General features: G+C 43.3%; 1 protein-coding gene and 1 long non-coding RNA gene across 51 annotated transcripts in view; one reads left to right on the forward strand and one right to left on the reverse strand.

Moving 5' to 3' along the window:
• PTK2 (protein tyrosine kinase 2) overlaps nucleotides 1-20,261 on the reverse strand; it is a 194,072-nt gene that overhangs the window by 111,670 nt on the left and 62,141 nt on the right. For 44 of the 50 annotated variants that reach the window (XR_014057697.1, XR_014057696.1, XR_014057698.1 and 41 more), the window contains 2 exons: nucleotides 19,503-19,729; nucleotides 8,460-8,626 (listed from right to left, as the gene is read on the reverse strand). Coding sequence is in view for 42 of the 50 variants with exons in the window: in XM_081504134.1 (XP_081360260.1) it covers nucleotides 8,460-8,626; nucleotides 19,503-19,729 (394 nt within the window). In the remaining 8 variants the exon portion in view is untranslated. The remainder of the gene's footprint in view (nucleotides 1-8,459; nucleotides 8,627-19,502; nucleotides 19,730-20,261) is intronic. The other 6 variants (XM_081504175.1, XM_081504176.1, XM_081504173.1 and 3 more) reach the window with 1 other exon arrangement.
• Nucleotides 1,849-14,286, forward strand: LOC145511255 (uncharacterized). Its single transcript, XR_014057703.1, has 3 exons — nucleotides 1,849-4,246; nucleotides 11,120-12,047; nucleotides 12,983-14,286. It is a non-coding gene; the product is annotated as an uncharacterized LOC145511255 (long non-coding RNA).

The raw sequence follows: 20,261 nt of genomic DNA on the forward strand, positions 1-20,261 counted from the left end.
ATTTGTCAGAATGTTCCTCTATTTACTATCTTACTGATTTAAATATTCTAAAGAACTCTTGTTGAATTCAGTGTTATAATGAAAGACTAGCCTTTCAAATTAAGGTATATGCACAGATAACGTCATTTCAAGATAAAATAGAAAACTATCAAAATATAATCTAAAACTTCCTCAGCTATCATTAGTCATTTTCTTTTGTCATCTATGAAAAAAAGATACCTTTCCTCTAAATAAAAGACTTTTTTTCCCTCCTGCAAAGGTCTAAAAAAAGAATTATCATCTCTTTGCAGATCGAGGAGCTGTTCAACAGCCGAACAGGAGAATGTGAATCACATCTGATAACAAAGAAAAGGACTTTCTTTCACACTCGCTCTGCAGAAGCCCCACAGTTCTCTCTCAAAGGCCAACAGACCCTTCTCTCAGGCCTGGCTCTCCAAACCCTGAATCCCACACCAAAAGGACCAGGCCGTTTATATCTGATTAACCTGCTCAGAAGTCAGACCACTCCATGTAGGTGCTTTCAGAACACCAAAATTTAGCTAGCTAGAATTTAATTATCTAGGTACAAAACTTTAAATTTGTTTGGGGTAAAGCTCTCAAAACTGCATGGCACTTTTGGCTACACGATAAACTAGGAAGGGCATTGTATTCGAACTTGTCTGGCTGACTCCAGAGCCTAGCAAATACCACCTACTCAACCCGGATCTCCCAGGACCCCGGTGAGCAGACTGGGAAGGAATGCAGGATGCATGCATAGCAGTGGCTGTGGGCTCTGCCGCAGGCCTGAGGCTCCGCACGGGCTCCTGAAGGCCCTCACGAGGTTGGAGGCTGGGAGCGCTCCCCGCAGAAGCCCTGGACTGACCATCTCCTCCTCATCCTGTATCTACATGTCCCATATTGTCTCACCCACCTTGTGTGTTCCCAACAATATTCTTTTATGTTTATTTTGCTTTTTACTTGTATATGATGCTGTATGTCATCCTCTGGGACTTACTTTTTGTTTTTTAACTGAGGTAAAATTCACATAAAAAGCAACCATTTCAGGGAATTCCCTGGTGGCCCAGTGGTTAGGACTCGGGGCTTTCACTGCCAGGGTCCAGGTTCAATCCCTGGTCAGGGAACTAAGATCTCACAAGCCACATGGCATCCCTAACTCGCCCAAAAGCAGCCATTTTAAAGTGTGCAATTCAACGGTATTTAGCTGCATCCACAACATTGCCCTGGGACTGCCTTTTGTCACACACTGTCACCTGGCTAAGTTTCATCCAGTGTTCCAAGTCTCGATGCTTCCCTCATTCTGACTTGCACAACATTCCACTGTGAATATTCTGTCACTGGCTATTGTATGAACGTCCTCGGGTCTCCAGCCTAGTATACAAACACAAGTCTCTCGAGGACAGAACCTGAAGTTCTGTCTGAGGCCATGTCATGAGGAGGCTAAGCTGCAGGCAAGATCCTGAATTGTAAAAGAGCGCGGCCATGTGCAGCCCTGAGCACACAGCTGTGGTGCCTGATGCTACTCTGCACCTGCTCTCAGGCAACAGTTACTGGTCTTGGTCAGCCATTGGTCAGTGCTTCAGAGACCCCTCTCCAGGCGCCCAACTGTCAGTTAGTGACTGTTAGCGGTCCCGCTCAGCCTTTGGTTGGTACTACGTGGCCCCTTCCCAAGCGACCAATGGTCAGTGAGTGACCGCGAGAGGTCCAGCTCAGCCATTGGTCAGTGCTTCAGTGGACCTCTGCCCAGGTGACCATCAGTGAGCTACCGTTAGTGGTCCTGCTCAGCCATTGGTCAGCGCCAGATGGTGAGCTAGGGGGCCCAGGGAACAGGCCATGGGCTGTGTCCGGCAGGATTCCAGAGCCCTCATCAAGGACACCCACTGGCTGGGCCCAGGCCTTGAGGTGGCAGTGACCCTCTCCCCCATCCCTGCCTCTGCAACCTAATGGTACCAGCAGTCTGCATAGCATGTAGTCTGCAGGACCTGCCCCTCCCCGCCTGTTTGGGTGGCCTAGGAGCCTGAGGGCCCTTTGGGTCCTGGGCACCTGGCTCCCTCAGAGATGACAGCTGGGCAGGGTCTGGGGGCCTGGCCCTGAGGGAGCCGCCAACTGGGCTCACCTCCTCTTAGCCAGAACTGGACCTCGGAGGGGGAAAGCTGTGCCTGGGGACCTGGCCCTTTTTTGTCAGAACAGAGAATAACATTGGTTTGGTTGGAGATTCACAGGAGCATCGTTACCTGGCCATGACCTGATCTTAGGAACAAAGGCTCTGACACCTAGCAGTTTGCAACAGCTAGCCCCACCCCTCCCTCACCTTTCCTACAAAACGGCTTTGCTTGAAAGCTCTCGTACAGCTTGGGGTTTTAAAGGCTCGAGCCACCCATCTCCTTGCATCAGCCTCAATACACCTTTCTCTGCTCCAAACTCTTTGATGTTTCAGTCTGTTTGGCTTCACAGTGCACTGGGCACCCAGACTGGCATTTCAGTAACATCATCAGATCCTTAACCTTTCCCAATATTAATACTGTTGGACAACTTATTAATACTTTTTGTCAACCAGACAGTGAAAGATGTAATCTCTTGGTCCAGATTCATACCTCCCTGAGCACTAAGGAAGGTGACAGTGTCCTCCTGTGATTACAGGTCAAACCTGTCTACCCTTTTATGAAAATACCTTCATGTTTCCTGCCCATCTGTTGAGGAATTTACAATCCTTATATTGATCAGCAGAACTCCTGAGACCATCTTCTGTCAATTGCATGACTTGCGACTTGTCTCTGCATTTTTCCTTTTGGCCACACCTCATAACTTATGGGATCTTAGTTCCCCAACCAGGGATTGAACCCGGACCCTTGGCAGTAAAAGCAGCTAAACCACCTGGCCATTGAGGAACTGTCCTTTCTGCACTTTCTAAAAATACATCTTTTGATATACAGAATGCTTTCATCTCATAAAAGGCAAATTTGTTATTCTCGTCTTTTAAGAGTGAATGTTTTTGGGGTATTAAGAAAATCTTCCTGCTCTAGGGCCAAAGACACATTCACTATATGTTTCATTAAACTTTTTTAAAAACTTGATCCACCTCAGGTGGATTTCTGTGTATTGTTCAAGGTAGGACCTAATTCTACTGTTCTTCTTCCTATGAGGACAGCCATGTATGAAACCAGCCCTTCCCTTCCCAATGACATGTCATGACAACTCTGTAGAGCCACCCTGCCTGAGACAGTTACTACCAAATGTGTGCTTACAGAGGTATTTGAAGAACTGAAGACTCAATTAAACAAGCTTAGATCTCAGGTTTAACAATATGAATAGACGCTATAGCAGATAGTGTGAGAAAGAAAAACCTATGCTCAAAAACCTCATAGGAGTAGAAACTAATATCGTTATTCTCATGAGTCCTGGCACTTTTGTTTCAGTGTTCACGTCCTACTCAGAACTAAAGCCAGAGCTGCAGCTGCCCTCATGGACTGAGAGGAGATCTCCATGTTCTGTTTCCTGTAGTCACACACCTAACACAGGCAGGGAGACGAAAGAGCTGGTGCATGAAGCCAGTTTCCACTCTGCCACCCATTTAAGCTGTGTGACCATGGGCAGGTTATCAAGCCTCTCGCTCAATGTCTGACAGGCAATAAGCAGCATGCTAATATGAGAAGACTGTTACTAAGTAGTACTATTTGGTTCCTAGTTGATAATTTCACTATCACTGATTCAACTTCCACTTAAACTGTATTTTACTGGGTGCCTACTTTATTTTATACCAGGCATGACCAGACCTAGCAGTAGAGCAGTGAATACAATGGAGGCCCTGAGGGAGAAAGACTGTCCCAGGCAGGCAGTGGGCTCTGCAGACAGAAAGGCTGGAGAAGGCCCCAGGGCGGAGGTGACAGTGGAGCATCTGCCCTAACGAGGGGAGGGCCAAGCCACGCCAGGAACAGCAGAGGAGTATATACAGCAGCTGAGCATCAAGTTCAAAGGCACTAGCAACAATCCGCTTGGCGTGTTCAAGGGTCAGTGTGGCCAAGGCTAAGCAAGTGGAAAGTTGGAAAAGATAAAGGCAAAGAAAGAAATGAGACAAGAGCTATTCTGTTTAACAAGGCAGGCAACAGAGAAGAGACCATCAAGTGAGACCCCAACCTGAGTACCTATGAAAACTGAAACTTCAAAGAGACCACAGCTGCTCGTGTGAAGTAGGGCAGCAGGAGGTAGAGCAAAGACCAAGAGGTAACCACAAACTTGGAGTGAGCTCCAGGTGAGTGGGGGCCGAGGAGGGGGTGGGGGGTAGCTCCTGGAAATTTCTGAGCGGGAACGGTTTACACACTTCTTTGGATGTTTACATTTTAAAAGATTTGTTAGCAAATCTTGTGAGCTCAACCTTAGAACATATCTCGGTATAGCTGCTTCTCGCTCCTCCAAGTACTACTCTCCTGGTCCATCATCTTCTGTGACTTTTTCCTGGGTTATTGTAGTAACCTGTCCATTGGTTTCCTGAGTTTATCCAAGTAAAGTGTGAATTTAACGCCAAAGGCAGGTCTAGGGAGGCTAGGAAAAGGTCAGTGGAGCAGCCCCAAATTCAAGGTCAGCAGGAGAAGACAGTGATGGTCAGTGAAGCAGGAGGAAAACCTTCACCAGAAGAGAGTCTGGTATCCAGGAGGCTGAGTGAAGCAAGCACACTTGGTATCCACAGGGGCTTGGTTCCAGAACCCCACAGACACCGAGATGCTGAAATGCTCGTGTAAAATGGTACAGTCCGTGCACAAAAGCTGCACAATGCTGCACAAACTCTCGTACACTGAGAGCATCAGGATTACTTACAATGCAATATACAATGTAAATGCTATGTAACTAGTTGCTAGCACAGCAAGTTCAAGTTTTGCTTTTTGGAACTCTCTGGAATCCGCCCTCCTCCCCACCCCCACACTCAGAATTTTGGACCTGTAGTTGGTTGAAGCCTGGTTTCCTGGCTGCGGAACCAGGGAACCCACAGACACCGAGGGGCGGCTGTACTTAGATAGGAGTAAATGACTGGCTGTAGCCAGGAGGTTCTGCAGAGGGCAGACTGGACAGTGAAGGGGCAGAGCCCATCAAAGCCAGGACGTCAGGAGGCTGGGCCTTTTTTTTTGAACCATAAATTACTTAGAAACATGTTTTTAAGTTGCTTAATATACAGTTATGTGCAGGATCCTGTATTTCTACATTAGAGAAAACAGTTAATACGTAACTTAAAAACTTTACTTACTATTGTTTGTGTTCTTCCCTTTAATTATTAGAAAGGTAAGTCTTATTCCTTTAAGACTAGTTTGCTTCATATATTTTGAGGAATTTATAAGTTTAAAAGCTACATCTTTTTTTATACTTATTAAATTCTTGGTGAAATGAGCCTTTTACTGTTATGTGGTTGCCCTCTACATCCATAATAAAGCTTGTTTGCCCAAAAATTTTTTTCACAGGGTGTTAATAGCACAATACTGATCTTTTTTCCGGGTTATTATTTGCCTGGTATTTTATACTCAAGTTTTATGTGAGTTTTTCAAATTGAAAGTCAGGACTCATTAGTAGGCAGGAAAATTCTTTTCACTATTCATTTATTAATTTATTTTACTAACGTAGAACAAAACAGAACACTGAAGAGAAAACCTTTACACCTGAGCGTAAATAATAACGCCGAGTACAGTATGGTGAAATCTGTAGATCCGGGACATATAAACAGCTCTGAGATACACATACAGGTATATATGTGTACTAGAGCTCACGGTAAAATTCATTATTTCCTGCAAGTCAAAAAATGTCTGAACGTCACTGTTTTGGATACATCCTGTGAACAGCAGATAGCTTGATTTTGTTTTAATCCACTCTAGTAACCTCTGACAATCATTCACTGTTAGCATCTGTGCATCTCACTCGTGATTTCTATTCATCTTGCGTCCCCATGCTTCTTCTCTTTTTCCTTCTTTTTGATCCCTACATTTCTCTAATATCTACTTGCCCAATGACCGTTTAAGTTGTACTTCTAATGTTAGAGCTGTTACCCTCATATTTAGCTGACAAAGCTTTATTCTGATGACCCCTCTTCCAACCTGCACCCAGTACTGAGCTCTACTTTTTTTAGTATAAAAAAAATCTGTTATCATTAGTTTTCTTTCATGAAGCCAATGCTCACTGATATCTGTTCTTGAGGTAATTTAACCATGCAAACAAATATAGACTGCCAGTTACATTTTCTCACCACTTTGAACATATTATACCACCATTTTCTTGGCATCACTGATGCTGTGAGAAGTCTAATTTTTCTCTGCTTGTTTTTAACATCCTTTCATTTTCTTTTGTACAACACTATTTTGCTATAATCTGTAAAAGTATGCATTTAGATTTACCCAATTTGAGATTTTTCTGTTAATCCTACATTTAAGGACTCATGTCACTCACTGATTCTAGAAAGTTCTCAGCTATTTTCCCTTCAGATTATTTCCTCTTCTCATTCTTGTTATTCTCTTCTTCAGAGTTCCTGTTAGAAAAGGGGTGACCTTCTCATTCTTCATGTTACATAAATCTGCTTTCACAACGTCCATCTGTTCATCTCTGTGCTATGTTTTGGGCAAATTTTCTCAGATCCATCTTCTTGTTTACTAATTTTTCAGCTATGTCTAATCTGCTGCTTTATCTATTCAATGACTTCCAGAACTTCTGTTTTGTTCGTTTTCAAGTCTGTTTGATTATTTTAACAGCCTCCTATTCCCACTAATATGTTAGAACAGTTTGTATTAATCCTCACGCTCCTGAAGGTACCACACATGTATCACCTGTATCTCTGATCACATTTTCTTCATCACCTCTACCAACAACCCATGCACCTTCACTCATCTCATAAGCCTAGCTACACTCTCAGTTTTGAAGATCAATTATTCCCATTGAGATGGGCATGTTGATTTTAAAAACCCATACTGTTAAGTCAGATTGCTAAATCCAAACAGAAACTATGCCACAAACTATGTGAATGCAACTTAAATCCATTTTGTTGTGCCTCTGTCTTCATCTACAAAATAAGGATAACAAGTCTTTACCTCCTAAGGTTTGGGTAAATGAAATACAGAGTTTACAAATTATAAACAGCACATAGCTTAGCACAGTGCCTGGCTCCTAACAGCCACTCGATGGTGACAACACATCAATGTCACCATCTTCACCACCCCTCATTCGAGGAGGGTCAGTCAAATTTTCCTTACTTATGAGGATCCTGGCTCCACTAAATAAAACAGTGCCTACAACCTTATTATTAAGGTTAAACAAGTTGGCTTAAAAGAATGAAAACAAAGCTTATACCCAGAGATCTGCATTCAACAATTTACTGAGCACCAAGACTACTGCTATAATGAAGGCTGCCTCTGACATGTCTACATAAATTCAGAAGGTTAACAGAATTGTTTTAACTAAAAATACCTAGAGATATTTTCAGGTAACTTTTAGATATTCTTAGTTTTTAAACACTTGTTTAATTAACTGACCAAATAGATGGAGGTCAAATCTTTTTCAGCCAAACTATATTCTTACAGACTATTTTGTTAGGTCAGTTCCAGCTACTTGACAAATTTGAAAATTATATTTCTCTGATAAGCTGTAATTGGGACAGTATTTTTATTCAACTAAAGATTTACTCACCTAAACATGTTTGTTTTTCTTTTTAAATGTCTAATCTTATCTATTTAGATCCCTGAACTGAAAGTTACTGACATTTGAATGCCCTCTTTACGCTACATCATCTTTATTTCTGCAGCATTATCTATAAAAACAGGGGCTCCTGTGGAAGAGCTCCCTTATACTTCTCTCAAACGTTAAGTGTTTTAGGTGTACAATTTCCTACAAACACCATGGTTTACTTAAAAGTGAAAAAAAACTTCTTAGGAGAGAACCAGGGAAAGGACAATTATAGGGACTTCTTTTATTTCACTTCGAATGATTTTAGTTTCATTAAAGTCAGTATGACTTCACTGAGATCACTTCCCAGCATCAGTGTTGTACGTGAACATCATGCAGACGCCGACTCTTTTAAGTGAGCTGCGGTCACTGGACATGACAGAATGAGCTCTGTAGCACATTAATATGGTAACCAGGTGTGGTCTCCTTCAGGCACGAAAGGATGCCAGCAGCACAGGAAGTAAAAGCACTAGGACTTGGGAAGTGCTCAGAGCAGAGGCTGGACAGAGCAGCACTGGCAAGAGAAGGGTGAGGAGCAAAAGAATGAAAGCAATTAATGGCTCAAGAGAGTCCACGTCAGGGGTGCCTGAAGATGGACTGCACAGAAGGGCAGGAGAGCGCTAGTTAACAGTTACCAGCCACCTCTACGTGTACAGGAGTCCCAGTGACCATCAGTGTGAAAATTAAACAGAGATAATCATCCTCTCGTGTGTGTTTCTACTATGCAAAACAAATCACGTCCGAGTCACCCCAAAGTAGGTTTGTAATCTTACTTCCACTCCTCTGGTGGGTGGGCAAGTTCATACTTCTCCCTCACATTGGAGACACCCATATCCAAATGGAGCCAGTGAACCTCCTCTGACCGCAGGTGACTCAGGCGAAATCCATAGCAGGCCACGTGCTTTACTTTGTGACTGTCCACTATCTTCTGAATGATGCCCTAAAACATACCCCCCACAGAAATGACTGTTATAAACAAAAACTGCATGCTAGAAATTAATGCAATGTTCATTTCTTTCAGTTAGTCATCAGAAATCTTTGGTAAAAAGAGTATCAATTTAAATAAATCACTTAATTTTACTTAGGAATCTTTTTTCACAAACAGTATTTTTACAAACAAAGAAAAATGTTTTTTAAAACCACAAGAAGAGGCACTGCCCCTTTCTTTACTGATTTCTGCAGCTCCACCACTGCATCACTCCAACTCATCCACACACAAGGGCCAGCCCTTGGGGGGCTTCCTAAGAATGAGACCTGGGGAGGGTTATACTTTCCAAACCAACAGTATTGCTGAGAACAAGCTGCAACCTTAGTATCATTTTTTAAAAAATACACATTTAGGAATACATAATTAAAGTCATGTTTCTGATAATACTGATAACATATAAGAAGCTACCTCAAGTTGGGCCTAACCGTCTGCTCTCTACTGGTTAATATACAGTAATCCACAAAAGCCCCCAATCTAACGCTTCCAACATGTGTGTCCATGAGTTCAGAGATGAGGGCAACCTCTGAAGGAGGGCATCAGGGAAGGCTCCCTAGAGAAGGTGACATTTAACCTGAGCTGTCGCAAGGTGCCCTCAGAGGTGTGGCAGTCGTTTGTACATGTTTGTAAGTGGGCAGCATACATAGGAAGACCCACTTGGGAATACGATGGAAACCACGTACCGTCCTTCCATGAGGGCATGTTAATCACAGCCCTCTTCTCAATCTTTTAGGCCATTAATAAGTTTTCTTAAATGATACTGATAGTAACATGAAAATGTCTATTAAGAAAAATCAGTACTGTCTACTAGAGAAAGCACTGGTTTCTAACAATTAGTAATTAACTGAAGCTATCATATAACTTACAGTGTAAAAGTTCTGCACACACTAGTATCTCTTTTCTGTGACACAATGCTGTTGATAAGACAATTAAGGGTGTTACCAACCCTACCCCAAAGAAGAGATAAACAATAATGTGTACTATATACAAAGCTGTCGGGGACCCAGTGAGTCCACACCACGAGCAGGGTTTGTGCCGTGCTCCTGCACCTGCCGACCACCCTCGCGGACTCTCAGTCCCCAGAATAAAGCTGCGTATGGAGCCCAGGAGTGGAGCAGGGGAAGGTGGAGACGGAGCACATGTGACACCAGGTAGAAAGAACCTGGCTGGAAGAGTCATCAGCAGCTTCAGGAAGAAGATAAACTCTCACTCGATCTACAGCCTACAGAACTCAGGCAGGGGGACTGAAAGTGAAAATTGCATCTGACTCCCTGCGACTCCATGGACTATATACATTCCAAGGAATTCTCCAGGCCAGAATACTGGACTGGGTAGCCTTTCCCTTCTCCAGGGGATCTTCCCAACCCAGGGATCAAACCCAGGTCTCCCACACTGCAGGTGGATTCTTTACCAGCTGAGCTATGAGAGAAGGGGGACTGGGATGAGCATAAAACGTCCCTCTGGCTTCTGGATTCAGGGCCGCTGTGAACAACAGTGCAGGCTGAGCACTCCCAGAGGGCATCCTACGGGGCACTGGGGGAACTGGGAGGAGAGAACCCAGATCCAGCCCCGAGCTAGCCTGCAAACCTGTGCTCCGGGGTGTGAGCTCTGCCTACAGGAAGGGACATCTTTTTCTGCTAATTCTCTGAAAGGCGACTTTTGCAGCTTCTCCTTGCCAACATCCAAATCCCTGGGCTGCAAAGGACAGGAGCTGGCGCCTCTTTCAAGCTCCCACAAAAGCGCCTTTGTCTCCTGCTGCTGCTCTGCCAGCTCACTACCGAGAGCACACAGACTCTCGTCACCCGGCCATCCCCCCTCGACTCCACATCCCCCAGTGGCAACAGCTCTAGAGCACCCTTGCTCCTGTGAGGGCTCCACACCACACCTGTGTCTCTTGCCCTGTTGCAGTGCTCCTGGTCGGGAGTTCCCTCCACGCCCAGGTGCAGGGTGTAAGGCAGGGTGCAAACCATTCCTTACACTCGTGCTTGCCATCGACGCCATAGGAGGAACCCCACCTTCTCTGGGTGTCTGCCCTGGTGACCTCTCGCACAGGTTACCCTCATGTCTCTGACTCGTGGGCACACACTGGAGGCCACCTGCAGAAAACGGTGTAAATTACAGGGATTTGGTCCAAAAAATGTGGTGCTGACTAGGGATAAAGTAGGTTCCTAGTCTTGAGGTCTTAATGGAACAGACAGTATTTCCATCAGTTCACTTGATCACACTGCCAGAAGACACCAGAATAATTTCAAGTCTGGGTTTGTGTAACCAGAGTCCCCGAACTGTAGGATCTGGTACCTAAACCTGATCCTACAGTTAGCAATTTCACTCTCCACTAAAAAAAAAAAAAAAAAAAAAAAGCAATAAACACAGACATTTCCTTTTATTTTACTTTTCGCTTTCCATTAGGCTTCCATATTGATTTTGGTTCTACTTTTCATTCTCCAGGACTCTCAGAAATGTCACTTCTCATTCCACAGGGATAGCAGCCAAGACTGTGAGTATAGGAGGTACTTAAATATTTGATGCTGAATGCACATAAGTACTCAGTAACAAGTAATTCTGAGAACCAACTATTCGGTCTAGATAACTGAACAAATAACTTGAGAACTAAATACTTAAACACTACCACATCCACAAAACACACACATACGTCAGTATATGTGTGTATAATTTCTGGAACATGTATCTTTAGAAAAGGGACTGTCTCTAGAGCACTAACAGGATGAAGGTTTTTAATATGTCACTCATGGGATCCAAATTAAATTTCTCATCCTGGCTTTAAAGGCTCGAAGTCCTACAATACACAAAACAATACTCAGCTACTCTGTAACCTCTGTTGACTCATTTATATCACAGCCCAGGCGTTGGAAATACATAAATTTTCCTGACTGAATTCTCATGTTAGATATTCACAGGAAAGGGTTCTTCCCAAATTTGAAAATAAAAGAAGCCAGTGTCTGCATGGTGCTCACATCTCACCACGAACATAGCAATTCAGCCATTTTACTGCTGGGGGAGGGTTATTTTCTTTTTTAGTTTCCCTGTTTTGGGGCAAGATGGGGATGGAAGTGCAGGTAATCCTGCCACAAGCACCCTTCCAGCTGTCGTCACACATGTGTCCAACTGCTGCTTAGAAACAGATGTGTGGGGTCAAGAGCTACTGACAGTGTGACATTTGGTAAGTACAGCCCAACTGCACACCAGCAAAACTATACCAACTACAGCTGACACATAACATTACAGACTGTCTGTCCTTCATCTCACACCAACACTGGATCTTAAAATGTTTATCCATTCATCTGTCTATGGACATCTAGTTTGCTTCCATGTTCTAGCTATCATAAATAGTGCTGCAATGAACAATGGGATATATGTGTCTTTTTCCATTTTGGTTTCCTCAGGATTATAAGCTTAGCAGTGGGACTGCTGGGTCATATGGTGGTTTTATTCCTAGTTTTTTAAGGAATCTCCATACCGTCTTAAATAGTGGCTCTATCAATTTACCTTCCCATCAACAGTGCAAGAGCGTTCCCTTTTCTCCACACGGTCTCCAGCATTTACTGTTTGTAGACTTTTTGATGATGGCCATTCTGACCGGTGTGAGGTGATACCTCATTGTGGTTTTGATTTGCGTTTCTCTAATGAGGAGCGATATTGAGCACCTTTTCTTGTGTTTGTTAGCCATCCGTGTCTTCTTTGGAGAAATGTCTGTTTAGGTCTTTTTCCCACTTTTTGATTGGGTTGTTTGTTTTTCTAGCATTGAGTTATACGTGCATTTTGGAAATTAAACCTTTGTCAGTTGTTTCATTTGCTATTATGTTCTCCCATTCTAAGGGTTGTCTTTTCACCTTGCTTATAGTTTCCTTTGCAGTGCAGGTCCCACTTGTTTACTTTTGTTTTTATTTCCATTACTCTAGAAAGTGGGTCATATAAAAAGGAATGCATTTGAGTCAGTTCTGATGAGGTAGATGAATCTAGAACCTATTATACAGAGTGAAGTGAGTCAGAAAGAGAAAGATAAATATCGTATTCTAATGCACATACACAGAATCTAGAAAAATGGTACTGAAAAATTTAATACAGGGCAACAATGGAGATACAGACATAGAAAATAGACTTATGGACATGGGGAGAGGGGAGGAGAGGGTGAGATATATGGAGAGAGTAACATGGAAATGTACATTAGCATACGTAAAATAGACAGCCAACGGGAATTTGCTGTATGACTCAGGAAACTCAAACAGGGGCTCTGTATCAACCTAGAGGGGTGGGATGGGGAGGGAGATGGGAGGGAGGTTCAAAAGGGAGGGGATATATGTATACCTTTGGCTGATTCATGTTGAGGTTTGACAGAAAACAACAAAATTCTGTAAATTATCCTTCGATAAAAAAATAAATTAAAAAGAAAAAGAAAAAAAATTCAGAAAGGCAAAGGTGTAGTGTGAATATGAGAGAAGAGACAGATTCTGCCAGAGAAGCAAGAGGAAAGAGAAATGCCCAGGTACACATTTTAGAAAAATCACTCTGGTTCTAGAGAGGAGAAATAGCTAAAAAATAAAGTTAAGGACACCTAATAAAAATAATTGCAGTATTTTAAGGGGAAAAAATGGTGGTTTGAATAAGGGGACTAGACACAAAAATGGATAGAAATAAATGTACTTTAAAAATATTTTGTAGGTAGAGTAACCAAGACTTGGTGACCTTGAGAAGATATCCAATATGAGGATAAAAGAAAAGGAGATTAATGCATTCTGCCTCAGATAGCTAAGTAGATGTTTATGTCATTCAGTGAAACAAAAACTCATGTGAAGGTGGTTTGGAAATAGGATGGCAAAATGGCAAGTACATGTCAGTGGATTTTAGATTCAGCTCTTTAGAATATCCAAGTAGCAATGCCAGTAAGCACTTGGCTATATGGGTCTGGAGTTCAGGGAAGTAAGATAATCGATTAATCATGGGGTAGGATCAGTCTACTCTTATTAAATAATTAAATCAGGGCATTTCTAGTCACTCATTCATTTAATAAGTATTCATTGATAGCTAGTTGGTCTGGACATTCTTGCAGATTTGGGGTTATAAGGAAGGTAGACACAGTATCCATCCTTATGTGGTTTGGAAATTGGAAACAGAAGGTAGGAACCAATGGCAGTGGTGCCTGAAGCTATAACCATTTCAGTAAGTGGACTGAATTTGGTAGTGTACAATCAGTAAAAAGCATTATTATTATTTAACCACCATTTCCTTCAAACATATTCTGTAAAATTTCCCTTCTTTTTTTTCTTTTACAATATTCAACATCTTTGCTAGGTCCTGTGGCTTTTAATCATTTCCATTTATATAAGGAATTACATTCCCCCTGGAGAAGGAAATGGCAACCCACTCCAGTACTCTGCCTGGAAAATCCCATGAGCTATAGTCCATGGGGTCGCAAAGAGTCGGACACGACTGGGCGACTTCACTTCACATTCCTTTAAGTCATATATGGAGACTTTTTCTGTAATTCTGTAAGTGTATTGTATTGTGAATCTAACCTAAACAGCGTCTGCTTCTTATAACAAATGAGACTGAGAGAGAGAAAAGAGAACACTGAAAAACCGAAAAAAAAAAAAAAAGTTTATCAATTTGATAGACCAAGATGGGGGGGGGTTGTTGTTAAAATTTACATTTCCATGGTTACTAACTAGTGAGATGAAGCTGTCATTCTATTTGTTTCTGGAAGTTCTTGTTATGATTTTGCTTGGTTCAACTTGGCCACTTATCTTTTAGACAATGCTCTGAAAGGAAGTGACCTTCTCCTTCCTTGGGTGGACAGCACTCATGCAGCTCTGTCCTTTACATCCATTTACTCATGATGTGTGCCCTTGCCCTATTCATTCAGTGATCACCTAGAGAGCTAGGTGATCTGGTCTGGTGCCAGCAATGCAACGATGGCAGGATGTGAGCCTAACCCTTGAAAGTCAAGAGATGAGCAGGAGAAGGACGTAACAATGAACAACGCAGCAGAGAATTTGTCTGTGAAGAAGGTGAGGCAGGGGACAAGAGAAAATGGATATCTGATACATTCAGCTATCTCCTCACGGATAACGGGCAGCACTTGGCTGTTTATTACAGAGGAGATATCTGAGGCCATCAGCATAATTCTCAACACTGTCCATCTCATCATTCCTATGAACTGCCAAGTACACTCGTCAGGACTGACGTGTCTTTTATTATGTCCAGGCGTCACTTTCTCAGTCCGCTCTCCTTCAGATGCTCTTCACATTCAGGAAACCAACAGGTTCCTACCATCTTCTCTGATCACACCTGTACAGGTCGGAACCTATCATCATTCAGTTACCAAAACAAGCTGCAGAAATCCAGCCCTACTCTGGAGAAGGCAGTGCATCTCCTGCCCTTGGTCCAACAGCAGACGTGGGGCCCTCCTAACGGTCCTCAGGACAAAGCAGGCACTTCTGTCTTCATGATCTACAGTCACCCTCGGTTCCTCGTTGCTGCCATAACAAATGGCCACAAACTTAGGGGCTTAACTAACACAAGTGTGTGACTGTCCAGTTGTGCAGATCACAAGTCTGAAGTGGCTATCACTGAACTAAGACAAGGCATCAGCAAGGATGTGCTATGTTCTGGAAGGTCCCGGACGGGTGACAAGGAGCCAATCCCGTAGGTCCCTGGGGGCCACTGAAGAACGGGGAGCTCCTGGGGGTTTTGAGCAGATTACTGACGAGAAGACCGGCACATGAGAGAAAGAGACAGGAAGCAGGAAGTAAAAGGGGGTGGTGGCAGGACAGAAGGCCACAAGGCACAGTGGGAGAGGAGCAGGCGGGGGCTCCTGCAGGGTTGGCGTGTTCACTCCAGAGAGGAAGGTGTGGAAGGCTCCGAGTGGAGGAATGATGTGCTCTGGCTCTCGTGTGAACAGGACGGCTCAGGTGGCCAGACTGTGAACAGACAGGGCAGGGACAACGGGGAAGGCGGGCATCAGTCAGGAGGCCGCAGGGCTCCAAGAAAGGTGTGCAGGGGAGGCCCTAGGAGGTGTGGGTTCCAGGTATGTATAAAGACAACATGACAAGCTAACATACTGGGCACTGGGTGTGAGCAGGAGTAAAAGATGCTGCAAGGGGCCTACTTACCTAAAAGAAGGGGAAACCCTTCATCTGAAGCACTGGATGGCTCTTGTGGAGGAAGAAAAGTGAAGACAGAGAAGAGAGGCAGAGATCCAGCTGTGGGAGCATTAGGTCTTCAACTGAAGATGAGACCAACCAGAATGGGATGCCGTGTGGACTAAGCAGAGCACGGGATGGAACCACGGCCACGGCTGTAAGGACTTACAAAGACGTAAGAGACCAGAAGGGGTTGCCAGGGGGAGCCTGGGCCAGCCTCTGGCATTCACTACAGGACTTCCTTCTGGGTCCACATCTCTTCACGCTCCAATATGTCATTTACTTGAGTTTTCAAAGACAGCCTACAGAATGAACTTTCCACGTTCTCATTTCTCTTACAGACACCTTCAACCCACATGTTGGTGGCTGACAATGTATCTGGTTTAGACTTCAGAGACACGAGGTGTTTCCCCCAGGGCCTCTGAAGACCCTGTTTCAGTGCTACCCTGCATCTGGCATCGCTGATAACAGTCTGACGTAAACACTGCCCTTCTTCCTAAGCAGGAGACTTCTCTGGTAGAATCTGGATCTTTTCCATACACTAATCTTGGCTCTTCTGCACTGACCCCCAAACTTATCTCCAGAGCTGCCTGGAACATGGCGCTGACACTAGGCTATGGTCAAGAGAAGTGATGTCTGTGACTATGGGCTACTGATGACTCGGCAGGACACACGTTTGGGAGTCATGACTGGATTTACGACTTGCCCCTGATGTTGGCGGCACACGACCACAGGGCGAGGCTGGTTACGGAGACGGGGGTGCCCGTGTGCCCATCTCACAGAGCCCACCTCCTCACACCCAGGCCCTGCACACGCGGCTGCTGACAGCTGGGAGTGTCAAGGTCACGTGGCCCAGGCCTGCAATGTCCAGAGCCCTTCAGTGAGCATGGTTCTCCCACTGCAGCTGCTCAGTACGCTCCCCCTATTCACAGCAGAGGCCTGCGAATCCTGTCAGCAACCACTATACTATTAATGTGTAATTAGCACATATATGTAATAGGAGTAAAATTTGTTAATTAAAGAACTGAAAACCTCTGTAATGAATTATACCAAGAATCCTGAGTTTTCCTGGTAAAAAGGAACCTGAAGAGGTTTTGGTTCTCCTGAGCCAAGCAGCCTCTCAGATAACTACTTTCTACAGAGTACAGCTGTCCAGCAAGAGCATAACGCAGGCCATGTACACCGTTTAAAAATTTCTAGTGGCCGCACTAAAAAACTGTAAAAATGTACAAGTGAATTTAATTTTAATGATACATTTTCTTTAACCTAGTATGCCAAGAACAAAACTAACAAATTATTGATGAGATATTTTACATTCCTTTTTCATACTAAATCTCTGAAATCTGGTGTTTATTTTTACTTTGTTGTCGTTGTTTAGTCACTAAGTTGTGTCCAACTCTCTGTCACCCCACGGAGGGCAGCACGCCAGGCTCTCCTGTCCTTCACTGTCTCCCAGAGTTTGCACAAACTCATGTCCATTGAGTCAGGATACTATCTAATCATCTCATTCTCTGCCGCCCCCTTCTCCTCCTGCCTTCAATCTTTCCCAGCATCATGGTCTTTTCCTAGTGAGCTGGCTCTTTGCATCAGGTGGCCAAAGTATTGGAGTTTCAGCTTCACTCCTTTCCAATACACTTAGAAAATATCAAGTCAGACTAGCTACACTCAAGTAATCAGTAGTGGCATACAGCTACCACACTGGGCAGTGCAGCAACAGCGTCTGAGACTCAATCTAATTACTACGCAACTGTAGATAAAGATAGGCTATCTCCTTTCAGAAAATTGTTGGCCTTTAGATCCATCTTAATTTACATGAAAATCCTGCATTTTCAGATGTTACAGCATTAGATGAAAGTGGGTTATGAGTAATTCCCACCTGCCATCACACTGATCCAGTATCATGTGGATTTCATGCTATTTCCAGGGAGGGCTGGGGTCAACCCATGCCAATCGAGGTTTCTCTGCCTCATGTTGAAAATCAATCACCAACTGCTAAGACTTGCTAAATTCTAAACACTGACCAATTACTGTGAAGCAGAACAACTTGCTCTTTGGCCGCATAGATTTGCTAACATTGATCTTCATAGAAGCTTGACAAATATGTTCTCATAACTTATGTGTTTCTATCTGATTTAAAGTTTTCTTCACAATACAAATGTTTTGATGTCTGGTAAGGTTCTAACACTGGCTAAAGGCCGACACATGCCCAGTGATCACTGGTTCTTTCCACGGTATGAATCCTCCCATGTGCAGCCCGTATGATATTAAAACCACAGCACATCTGTCACAGAGCCTTCTCAAAGTGAAACTCCTGATATAAGAAACTCTTAACATCTCCTAAATGTCTTGGGAAATTCATAACCTTTGAAAGGCTCCCCTCCTGCACAAATACTCTGAAGTCTATTAAGGTTGATGCAATGGTTTAAAGAATTTCCTCTCTTGTATCTGAAATTTATAAAACTACAACATGCCCTAACAGCCTTCCCATAAATGTTACATTTACAAGGTTTCCTCTCCAGAGATTGCATTTATAAGATTAAATATGAAACAGAGCTATAGAAAAACTAGAAAAAGTCAGCAAGTGTTGTAAAAAGTTTGTGAAAAGAGACTATTTCAAGTACAGCACATGGATAGATACTAACACATATTTCAATTCTAAGTGAATGACTCTCCTTTTAATAATCCATTTGAATAGTCAGTATTACAGTATCACAAAGGTAATAATATTACATATAATTTATATGTAATATATAGCCTTAAGTCTAAGTTCTACCACTCCCTTTATCGTGCTTAAAAATAGTTAAGGCATGTAAGTTAATGAGTACTAAATTAATCTTGTTATAATAAAAGGGAAGGCGTATATCTGATGGTTCTCCTCACTGGACAGTTTGTCCTCCTTAAAGATGAATATGGACTAAGCAGAGGAGCAGCAGGGAGGAGGGGCTTCCTCCACACTTGATCAAATAAACATCCTGACAGCTTACATTCCGAACTTGGTTTTCTGAGATTCTGGTGCTCACTCTTTCCTCTCAGCAACCTCTGCCTGCACGGTGCTGCCCCACAACTCTTTACCACCCACTCTCACCAGTGCCCGGAGGAAGCCCGTCCAGCGACTCCCACGTTCACATGCAGTGACGCCCCATGGGCCCTGGCCACTGGGGCCCTGGGAAGTGCCGTCTGTACTGCACTGAGGTTAAGGCCCCCCGGGACCCCACCCACAAGAGACTGGAGGCTATCCAGGCAGGATCTTTCACATCCCCAGAACCTCGTCAGGCGTGTGTATACAGGAGACATTTGTTTTTTAAGACTCTGTCCTGTCTGGAATGGTGCAAGTAGATTCAAAATTACACTTTCTAGAAAACAATTTATTTCAACAGAATTAGAGGCTATTTTAATTGTTTTGTTTCCTTAAGTACTTCAAGAATTTTTTTCTAAAAAACAGGAAAAGAAAAACAAGTCAATGGCATTATATATGATGCAGTTATTTTTCTAAGAAATTTTACATAAATTAAAACTCTAGTCAGTCACATATCAACTCAGTAAATACTACAGAAAAAAGCTAGCATCACTGATATATTGGAATAATAATTATTACCCTGCCTTTTCAGTGTGTGCCATTAACATTTAACCTAAACACACACTGAGGGTGTCTCCCAGGAAAACATACTCACCCTGACGTCGGTTGCATCTCCATGCCTGATAATACTGGCCCAAGTGGTTGGCTCACTGTTGCTTTCAAAATAATGAAAGACCTTTAATACTCGCTCCATGGCCCCAGGAGAACGCTCCACACTGGTACCCAGGTGAGTCTTGGTACTTGAACTTGGTGTGTGATTCAAGTTTGGGTCAAGGTAAGCAGCTGCCATTCTTTTGCTGGATGCTAGGTATCTGTCATATTCTGGAAAAGAAAATAACTTTTTTCAGTGTACAATATTTGAAATCTACTGGTTAAAATGTATTTTACTGATACACTAACATAACAACACTTCTTTGATCTCTCCCTATGATGTGTTGTACGCAGTTGAGCCTGAGGAGACCTAAGACCTATACCCGGATAACCACTGTTTCCCACCACCAGCCCCCTCCCACCACTCCCATCCCCCCAACTCAGAGCAGCACCTGATTCACGGCAGCATAATAAATATTTGTTAAGCAAATTACTAGAAGGCTGGGAACCCTGTTTCACCTCTGTTCAAAACTCTGTTATCTATAAACAATGTAACTTACCACGACCACCCCCTTTAAATCACAGACTCTAAATTTGTCAGAAAATCTCATAGGAAAGCAAAATGTTTTAATTTTACTGCCTATTTTCGAAATCTTTTATTTTAGTGATCTCTTTTGCTCCCCAAATTAGACAGTAAGGATGAATAAATAATAGTATCAACTGCTTCCTGAAAAGAAACATTCCATCTTTGGAGTGGTCAGAA

This window comes from Giraffa tippelskirchi, chromosome 6 (assembly GCF_054371585.1).
Source record: "Giraffa tippelskirchi isolate mGirTip1 chromosome 6, T2T-mGirTip1v1.2.pri, whole genome shotgun sequence".
In the NCBI taxonomy this organism is placed as follows: Eukaryota; Metazoa; Chordata; class Mammalia; order Artiodactyla; family Giraffidae; genus Giraffa; species Giraffa tippelskirchi.